The sequence below is a fragment of the Nicotiana tomentosiformis genome, chromosome 8 (assembly GCF_000390325.3).
Source record: "Nicotiana tomentosiformis chromosome 8, ASM39032v3, whole genome shotgun sequence".
Taxonomy (NCBI): Eukaryota; Viridiplantae; Streptophyta; class Magnoliopsida; order Solanales; family Solanaceae; genus Nicotiana; species Nicotiana tomentosiformis.
The window spans coordinates 71,995,721-72,006,490 of record NC_090819.1 but is presented as its reverse complement, the minus strand read 5'-3'; the positions used below and the strand labels follow the sequence as shown (position 1 = coordinate 72,006,490).

The 10,770-nt window shown below is 41.7% G+C and overlaps 1 protein-coding gene across 1 annotated transcript; it reads right to left on the bottom strand.

Moving 5' to 3' along the window:
* Positions 1-621: 621 nt before the first annotated feature.
* On the bottom strand, positions 622-1,119 carry LOC104094636 (uncharacterized). The gene has a single exon (XM_009600598.1). It carries the CDS (start codon positions 1,117-1,119, stop codon positions 622-624), a length of 498 nt encoding a protein of 165 aa, XP_009598893.1.
* Positions 1,120-10,770: the final 9,651 nt, after the last annotated feature.

Here is a 10,770-nt window from a genome sequence, read left to right as displayed (position 1 = left end):
GTTGCTCCTATCTGAACAGTATCCACTATGGATCGTCTAACTTGGCCTCTTGAATGACCTTTAAAGATGGTATCTCGACCTCTACGGGTGTCACAGCTTTTGTGTCGTATACTAACATGTACAGTGTTGCCCCAGTGGATGTTCTCATGGTGGTCCGATAATCCAGTAAGGCGAAAGATAGTCTAATTCCATTGCCTTTGATTATCCAGTGTATTTCGTAGAATCCTTTTGATCTGCTTGTTGGCTGCCTCAACTGTCCTATTTAGTTGTGGTCTATAGGGTGTGGAGTTGCGGTGACTAATTCTAAACTTCTCACATATTTCTCTCATGAGGTCACTATTGAGGTTAGCGGCGTTGTCTGTAATGATTGACCCCGGCATTCCAAATCTGCAGACGATGTTGTTTCGGATAAAATTTGCTACTACCTTCTTTATGACGACCTTGTAGGCAGATGCTTCAACCCATTTAGTGAAGTAGTTGATAGCTACCAAGATGAAGTGATTCCCATTTGATGCAACAGGCTCTTAGGTCCAATCACGTCCATGCCCCAAGCGGCGAATGGCCAAGGTGAACCCATAAGATTCAACTCATTTGGCAGAACCTGGATGAAATCCCATGAATCTAGCTTCGGTGAAACTTCTGTACGTATCTAGCTCTCAAGATCTTCTTGGCTAATGTGAACCCTTTCATGTGGGGTCCACACGTTTCTATGCATATTTCTTCCAATATCCTTGTTGCCTCGACGACATCTACACATCTCAACAAACCCAAGTCTGGGGTCCTCCTGTACAGGACTTCCCCGTTGAGGAAAACGTGGTTCGCCAACCTCCTGAGGGATCGCTTTTGACTATTAGTAGCATTTTCCAAGTACTCTCTGGTTGCAAGGAATTTCCTAATTTCGTGATACCATGGTTTACTATCTAGCTCTTCATTTACGTGGAAGAAATATGCATGTTGATCCCTCATCTCTACCTCTATATGGTCGATGCAGTTCTTGTATGGATGCTGAATCATGGATGATAGAGTTGCGAGGGCGTCGGCGAACTCGTTTTGAATCCTGGGGATGTGCTTGAACTCAATCTTCGTGAACTTCTTGCATAGCTCTTTCATGTAGTGCATGTACAGAAGGATCTTGACAATTTTGGTGGACCATTCCCCTTGGACTTAGTATATCAATAGATTGGAATCTCCTATGACCAAAAGTTCTTTGATGTTCATGCCGACTGCCATTCTGATCCTAATGGTGCACGCTGTGTATTTACCTATATTATTAGTATAAGGGAATCTTATCTTTGCCGATGCTGGATAGTGTTGTCCGGATTCCGAAATTAGGACTGTCCTAATTCTGACTCCTTTAATGTTTGCTGCTCCATCGAAAAACATTTCCATACAGGGTATGACTATGCAATATCTTCTCCAGCAAATAATACCTCTTCATCAGGAAAATACGTAGTGAGTGGCTTGTGATCTTCGTCCATTGGATTCTCTATGAGGTGGTCGGCTAAAGCTTGCCATTTGATAGGCTTCTGAGTTATGTACACAATGTCAAATTCATCGAGGAGAATTTTTCATTTAGCGAGCTTTTCGGCCGGCATTGACTTATTGAAGATGTATTTGAGCGACTCGAGTCGAGATATCAGATTTGTAGTCTATGCTTTAGTTTCTTGGCGATCCAAGTCAGAACACAACAAGTGCGTTCTATCAAAGTATATTTGGACACGCATGGCATGAACTTCTTACTTAAGTAGTAGATGGCCTGCTCCTTTCTCCCATTTTTGTCATGTTTCCCCATCACATAGCCGAAGGCGTTATCCAAGACTGACAAATATAGTTACAATGGCTTCCCAGGCTCAGGGGGAACCAGTACTGGTGGATTTGACAGATACTCCTTGATTCTGTCTAAGGCTTTCTAACAATCTTTTGTCCATTTTGTGGTAGCATCCTTTTTTAGCAACTTGAAAATGGGTTCACAGATTATCGTGGACTGGGCTATGAAACGACTAATGTAATTTAGTCTACCCAAGAAACTCATCACATCTCTCTTACTCTTGGGCGGTGGCAATTCTTGGATGGCCTTGATTTTTGATGGGGCCAGTTCTATCACTTTCCTGCTTACAATGAAGCCCATAAGTTTTCTAGCAGGGACCCCGAACACGCACTTTGCCAGATTCAATTTCAAATTGTACCTATGCAGGCGCTCAAAACATTTCCTCAAGTCCTCCAAATGCTCTGAACTCTTTCGAGATTTGATAATGATGTCATCCACATACATTTTGATCTCCTTATGAATCATGTCATGAAAAAGGGTCGTCATGGCCCTCATGTAGGTGGAACTAGCATTCTTGAGACCGAATGAAATGACTCTATAGCAGTAAACTCCCCAAGGTGTGGTAAAGGCTGTCTTTTCTGCATCTTCCTCGTGCATCAAGATTTTGTGGTACCCAGCGAAACAATCCACAAATGACTGCAGTTCATGCTTCGCACATTTGTCCATGAGGATGTGGATATTTGGTCAAGGGAAGTCATCCTTTAGACTAGCTTTTTTGACATCTCGGTAATCCATGTATATCCTGATCTTTTTGTCTTTCTTGGGTGCTGGGATGATATTTGCCAACCAGCTGGGATAATTGGTGACCTTACCACATTTTCCTTTATCTGCTTGGTCACTTCCTCCTTTATCCTCAGACTTAAATCAGGTTTGAATTTTATAGGTTTCTATTTGACCGGCGGTCTGGTAGAATCGGTGGGCAGTCAATGCGAGACAATGTTAGTGCTTAATCCCGGCATGTCATCATGGCCATGCGAACACAATGATGTATTGTCGGAGGAGCTCAACCAGTTTTTCCTTCTGCTCGACTTCTAGATGAATGCTTATTCTGATTGTTTTCACGTCTTCTTCATTTCCGAGGTTGACCACTTCTGTTTCATCGAGGTTGGGATTTTTTTGACTCTCCAGTTGTTCAATCTCCTGTGGGAGATTTTTTAGCATCATACTCTCATCATACTCCTCGTAATCTGGGTCATTGCGCTCAACGTTATCTTTACACATCTAATTGTTCAAAAGAGGTAAATGACAAAAAGGTACAGACACAGTGCATGCCTCAATTGACCGTGCACTTTTCATAAAAGAAACCTTTTACAGTTCCACACTACCAAGCCTCCCGGCGAACCAAAGATGGACCGGTGGTCCAATTCTGCAACTCTTCCCCTAGTTCAATATCCCTGATAGTCGGTGTCTTGATGTTAGTCCATTCATAGAATTCTTCAATCATATTCAAAAACAACTTTCCCATCTCATCAATGATATCATCTTCTGGAAATGAACTATTGCTCATACTTGAAACATGCTTTGGCACCGGTATGAGTTTTCCCCGAGCTACCGGTATGAGTTTTCCCCACCGGAGGCTGATATCCTATGCCGACCCTTCCTTTCTGCCCATTAGGTTCAATTGGCTCTATGATCCCGTCTGTCCTGGCTCCCAATTCTGTTCCGGGTCTATATCCATATTTAATCATCTCCCTAATAGCTATCTGGGATCTATACGGCAACTGTATTCCCGAGTTTTGTTTAGTCTCATCCTTTTCGGCGGTCTGCATGATTTTTACTGCATGGAAAGCAACTTCGTCTAGTCCTTTAATAAATGAGACAACATAGTGGGTGGGACGGCCCATGCCATGTGTATCTAGGTCTTTCCTAGAAGCAAGTTGTGTGAAGAAGAGATATCCATTACTTGAAACCATATGGGAAATTCGACCGGCCCAATCTGCAAAGCCAGATAAATTTCTCCGATGACATCTTTTCGTAAACCATCAAAAGCCCTTACCCTCAGGTGACTTTCCTTGACTTCCCTCAAATAAATTCCCAACTCCTGTAGGGTAGAGAGCGGGAACATATTGACTCCTGATCCTCCTTCAACCGGCACTCGAGACACCACTTTGTCCCCATATTTTACAGTGATATCAAGGGGTTTGTTGTGACTTACGCCTTCAACAGGAAGTTCTTCTCTTCTAAAAGTGATCATATTTTCTTAGACCATTTTCCCAATTGTCGCGGCCAGCACCTCACTAGTGGTGTTCCTTGGTACACTTATCCCACTTGGTACTTTCAATAGGGCATCCTTATGACTATCGGAACTCATCAGCAAATCCATGATTGACATTTGTGCTGGAGTTTTCTTCAGTTACTCCTCCATGAAGTACCCTTTGGTCGATATTCTCTTCAAGAATTCGGCAACTTCTGGGTCAGTTATGTTCCTTCTTTGAATCTTCTCTCTTCCCAAGTTCCCTAGATTTGCATCTTCAAGAGCGTAGCATCTCCTAGACCTAGTCATACCATGGTCTGTAGCAGAGTCTGTCATCTTGGCCTTCCCCTTCTGCTGGTACGTCCATGGGACAATTTTATATTCCCTACTATCTTCGTCCTCTGTAGCAACGCCATATTGTTGATGACAAGTTTGGATTGTCACCATAGGTCTCACTTGTACAATATTAATTGGAGCCTTTTGAGGTGAGATCCTGGCGGTTTCTGCATTTCCTATTGGGACAATCATTCCCTCCAGATCATATTCTTCATCCAATGTGATCATGTTGACCCCCTGGTTTCTATGATTTAGCAGCGGATTGCGATTCGCATTGGGTGGCGCCGGAGTGCACTGAATGGCTCCGCTCTTGATTAGTGTTTCAATCTCATTTTTAGCTTAAAACAATCTTCAGTATCATGCCCAGGCATGTTGGAATGGTACACACACCTTTTAGTTGCATCAAAATCCTTAGAGGGATACTTAAGAATCCTTCCTTCCTCTAGATGTATCAATCATGCTCTTCTCAATCTCTCGAACAATTGGGCTAGAGGCTCAGTAATCGGAGTATAATTTTTGGGACCCCTCTTTTCAAAATTGGGATGAGGGCATGGTGCATAAGTGGGTCGATTTTGGTGGGTAGTGGTATATGGTCATTGTGGGTTCGGGTTGTTGTGGTCTCGAGGAGGGTTGTATTGGGGTTGAGGGTGGTAATATGGTTTGGTGTTATAGACTGGAGCGTAAGCGGGTAGTGGTGAATGGTTGTTTGGGGAATAGGAAATGTTTTCATGATGTGGGTTGCGTTGATAGTATGGGACGATTGCTGAGACCTCCTCTTTCTTCTTCTTTCAGCTACCAATTGACCCTGATTGGATTGCCTTGCTGGCCGCTTGCAGTGCAGCCATGGACTGTACTTTACCAGATTTTATACCTTCTTCTATGAAATCTCCCATCTTGACTAGCTCGGGGAATTTCTGTCTCATCATTCCCATCATTGTTTTGAAGTATATCCCTTCTTGGACTTTGATAAAATACTTGGTTAATTCACTGTCGTCCACTAGAGGTTGTGCCCTGGCAGCCTCTGACCTCCACCGACATGCATATTCTTGGAATGACTAGTATGGATTTTTTTGCAGGTTCACCAGTGCAAACCTATCGGTAGTGATTTTTGTGTTGAATTGAATTTGATTCATGAAGTCATCTGCCATATCTTGCCAGTTTCTCCAGTTTCGTGGATCCTATCGAGTATACCAGGTGAGTGTTTCTCCCGTCAGGCTCCTTATGAATAACTTCATTCTTAGCTTCTTGTTCCTCCCCACTCCGACTAACTTGCCATAATATAATCTCAAATGCGCGTGGGCATGGATACACAGATCCTCGTAGTTCAAACTTTCACTTCCTTGGGAGACTTGGAGGTTCTTCATTTATTTTATCAAGATTTGCAGTTGCTCAGATACTAAATCCTCTTTCTTACACCTAGCTTCCGTCTCCATCTCGGCGTATTGGTCAATCTCATAAGGTACCCTGACAGTGATAGGCGCTGTAAAGGTAGGTTCAGAAATGGCATATACAGGAGGAACATATCGCTCAGGGGCGGTGGTATGTGCCACGGGTATGTGCTGATTAGGGTGAGTGGTAAAAGTGACTCCGTCACGAGAAGAGGTGTGAGTTGCGTTGGTGGTGATAGGTGGGTTTTTTGGTGTTTGAACGTAATATGGTACGTAGGGAGATTTGATTACTGGAGGTATGACTTGAGTGGTGGGGACTGAAGTTGGGGTGTTGATCTTTTGGCTTGATGTTGAAGGAAAGTGATTGTTGATTGAATCTAAAGAAGGAAATCGAGGTGGTTGAAGGAGCATTGTCACGGCCAGATGTGCCAGTTCCCTGATATGTTGTAACGACCCGACCAGTTGTTTTGAGAATTTGCACTTCGCTTGGTAGTTTATGTGCATGCCTAGCTCCGTATGATGTATTATGACTTATGGGAATCATCGGTTTTGGTTTTTTGGTTATTCGGAATCGGTTTGGAAGAATAAATTTCATTATTAAAGCTTTAAGTTGAAAGAGTTGACCAAGTTTGGCTTTTTGTGAATTTGACCCCAGAACGGAGTTTTGATGGTTCTGTTAGGTCCGGATGGTGATTTTGGACATGGGCGTATGCCAGGATTTGCATAGGGTTGTTTTTAGAAGGTTTCGGCACAAGTTGGCAAAAATTAGAAATTTGAAAGTTTGGAAAGTTCATAAGTTTGACTGGCAGTTAACTTTGAGGATATCGGATTCGGATTATGGTTCCGGGAATTGGAATAGCTTCGTCTTGTCATTTACGACTTGTGTGAAAATATGGGTTCATTCCGGGATGATTTGATATGTTTCGGCGTGAATTTTGGAAATTGAAAGTGAAAAGTTCATAGATTTTTATTTGAGGTGTGATTCATTATTTCAATTTTTTGATATGTGTTTTGAGGCCTCGAGTAGGTCCGTGTTATGTTATGTTACTTGTGGGTATGTTTGGACGGGGTCCCGAGGGGCTCGGGCGTGTTTCAGATTGATTTCAGATATTTTTCTTCAATGTTGCTATTGCTGGTTTTGGTGTGACCGCACCTGCGGCTGGTTTGCGCAAGTGTGATGGTCGCAGAAGCGATGAAGGGTTCGTAGGAGCGGAAATATTGCTGGGAGCAGGGTTCTGCAGAAGTGGAGATTGCTTCGATCTACGAAGGCACATATGCAGTGAGTTGAGCGCTGAAGCGGTTGGAAACGCAATAGCGATATTTGGGTGCGCACCTACGAGTGCGCAGATGCGGGTATTTTACCGCAGGTGCGAAGGCAAGTCTCCAGTGCTTCTTCGCAGTAGCGTGATTTTGGTTGCAAAAGCAACGCCGCAGAAGCGGCTAATGTGTCACAGGTGTGAAAGTGCTGGGAAGAATGCTAAATACAAGGGTTCACGGTTTTGGCTTCATTTTAACATTTCCAAGCTCGCATTGAGGTGATTTTTGAAGCAAATGTCACCATATGAATTGGTTATATTTCATGAATCTACCTTCATTTTGGTAATTGGATTGTGAATTTAAAGAGGAAATTGGGGGTTTTGGCCTAAAGTTTCATAATATGAATTTTTGAGTTTGGAACATCGAATTGGAGTCAGATTTGAGTGAAACTACTATGGTTGGACTTATAATTGAATGGGTTGTCAGATTTTTTAAGATTTGCTGGTTTCCGAGGTGCGGGCTCGGGTTTGATTTTTGGCCGGTTTTGGGTTTTGATTAAGGATTCGATCTTTATTATTTGGAATTGTTTCCTTGGGCTTTATTTAATATATTTGAGTTGCTTTTGGCAAGTTTTGAGCTGTTCGGAGGTCGCTACGCACGTGATGGCATTTTTGGAGCATTGCATAGCTTGTTCGGCATTGGTATTGGCTCGTTCGAGGTAAGTAACTCTTCTAAACTTAGTGCTGAGGGTATGAAACCCCGCAATACGTGTTATGTGATTTGTATTGAGGTGACGCACATGCTAGGTGATGGGCGTATGGGCGTGCACCATGTGAATTGAGACTCTGCTGCTTCTATGGCACTATTTAGTGGTCCTACTTCATTGATATCCGTATTTCCACCATGTAATAAAGTAGTTAAGCTATCATTCATGCTAGATATCATGTTAAGGCATTATAATGATACTGTTGGACCCGTAGTGGTTATTTCTTACTGTCATCTTACTGATTTCAGTGATATTTCGTACTCAGTCATATCCATGCATTCATACCATAACCCAATCTCAGAAATTATTTATTGATACATCATATCATTGTTGTCGGGTTAGTTTCATGACATTGTTAGCCCGTGAGTGAGACTGGAGAAATTGATGACTGAGTGAGGCCGAGGGCCTGAGTGAGAGTGACATTATGGGATCGGGCTGCACGCCGCAGCGATATATTGATTATATTTTATGGGATCGGTCTACATGCCACAGCGATATATTGATTACATTTTATGGGATCGGGCTGCAATCCACAACGATATAGAGCTTGGGCTGAAGGAGCCCATCCGGAGTCTGCACATGCCCAGTGAGCGCAGTAGACTGTATATATATATGGATCGGGCTGCACGCTGCAGTGGGTATTGTACAACGCTGAGTGATTGAGTGTGCTGAGCATTAAGTATAGTGAGAGAGGATGCAAGGCAGTGAGATTGAGTACTATGAGAGTGTGAGTATACGAGCTCATCATCAAGATGCATTGCATTTGATATGCGCACTTGAGATACATGCATAGAGATGCATTTCCTTCTTCTATCCAGTTTTGGGACATTTATGGTTTTAGCTGTATCTTGACATGTAGGCATAGAGATGTACTTTCCTCATGCTATCTGAAAATGAAACATCTTACTTATTGTTGAAAGGAGTTTTGGGAAAAATCACGGTTTTCAAACTTACTTGTATTTTGGCATATTCGGTAAAAGATTTGAGTTTTAACTGAGATGCCTCTTTTATTACCTGTATTGTGCTATTATGAACTATTGTGGAATATTGGTATTGTACCCGACCTTGTGTTATCTCCTCACTAATTTCAACCTAAGGTTAGGTTTGTTATTTACTAAGTACATGGGGTCGGTTGTACTCATACTACACTTCTGCACATTGTGTGCAGATGTTAGCTGCTGATATTGCTGTGTTCGATGGGAGCTGGATTGAAGATGTACCTACGTCCCGGTTGTAGCTGCCTCTTGTTCGTGGTAGCCTTAGATCTATAAAACCCTATTTATGTACTTTTCAAACAGACTATGTATTTATTTCATTTCAGCTTTGTAAACTCTATTCTTAGAAGCTCATGATTTGTACTACCAGTCCTTGGGAAATGTATAAAATCCAGTAAATTACTATCATTTATTTGTCTTGTTAATATCATTGGAATTGAATAATTACTAGTTGGCTTACCTAGCGGGTTGTGTTAGGCACCATAACGACTAGTGGATTTGGTGTCGTGACATATGATGTACTTCTTCCTTTAAAGACTCCATCTCCTTGGCCATCCTGGCCATGTGTTCATCATACTTGGTATCGTCCTTCTCTCTCGATCACCCCGGGCTATTGGTTATGACCAGAGCATGTTCTGACGGGTTTTCTGTAGCTGGCATCTTTCCCTTTGATTTTAGATTGTGCGGTGGTTACGCCAGTTTCGGGTCGACACAAACCAACTTTCTTTTGGGTGAGTAATATTTAAGTGAAAAACAAGAAGATCTTAAGTACCTTAAATCGTATAAGTACCTTAAATCGTATGATCTTAAATTTGCTTCACTACTTTGACTAGAGTGTCTTGATGAGTCCAATCCTGAGTGAGTTATGTGCCGTGTGTGTGAGGTTTGTATGTCTTATGTGCATTGCATTTGATATCTAGAACTTGCCCCGTGTGTTTGCAAAGTGAAACAGTAGTTTTGTTCAGCCTTGGAAGTGATATAAATATTTCTTTGTTGAGCCAGATATATATATTTTACCCGCCTAATTGTTATGTAATGTAGTTAACCCCTTTGAGCATGTAATCCTGTTTCTTTGGCAACCACATTACAAGTCTTACCCATTTGTTTGAATTAATCATCTATTTGAACCTTTTCACCTCTCATGAGCACTTGAATTGTTATGAACTTTGTAGAAGTTAAAGAGTGGGGTGGATGGTTTGGCTTTTGAGTAGAACTAATGAAATAAGAAGAAAGGTGCAATGTTTTGAAAAAATAAAAGCCACTTGAATTGAAAAAGAAAGAAAGGAAAAAATAATTGTATTGCTGTGAAAAATATTCTTTGATAGTGGTAACTCTTGATGTAAATTGTGCTTAAAAGACGTATGGAGTAATATACATTGATGTGAAGGCGGAGTTATGGTTTGACATAAGTATGGGGTTTGAATGTTAAAGTATATGTATTAAAGTTCTTAGGGAGGTGTAGGCACTCCTATATCCAAATGTATCCTACCCAAACCGCAGCCTACATTACAACCAAATAAAAGTCCAACTTGATCCTAGACTGAATGAGCTCGATTAGTAGAGTAGTACACTACGGGCAAGCCTATGGTGCATCTTTTTGTGGCATATGAATGTTATTTCTGAGAGTGAGTGAATTCATTCTATCTTGAGTTCCTAATTGTTCTTAAATTTTATTGTGATGAACTAATCTCTTTTGTTGTGTGAGGGCACTAGATTCATGAAGGAAAGACAATTCCATTGACCTCTATGTTTGAGTAAGTGAGTGAGTTGTGAATAATGCATGGTACTTGCGAGTCAAATCTTGAGGTGAAGATGTTACACCCTTGTGCTTAGTCTATTTTAAAGATTCTTCGTGTAATGAGTTAGGAGAATTGTTTAAAAAGGTCGTGTCTATATAAAGTGTAGTTTGATTGCTCGAGGACGAGCAACGTTTAAGTGTGGGGCAGTGATGTTTTGCTATAATTATATAATTTTAGTGCATTACTTACCTTACATTTTGGGGCTTT

Excerpts from the sequence above, each read along its gene's own strand:
- LOC104094636 (XM_009600598.1), bottom strand. The coding sequence starts at position 1,119 with ATGCACTACATGAAAGAGCTATGCAAGAAGTTCACGAAGATTGAGTTC.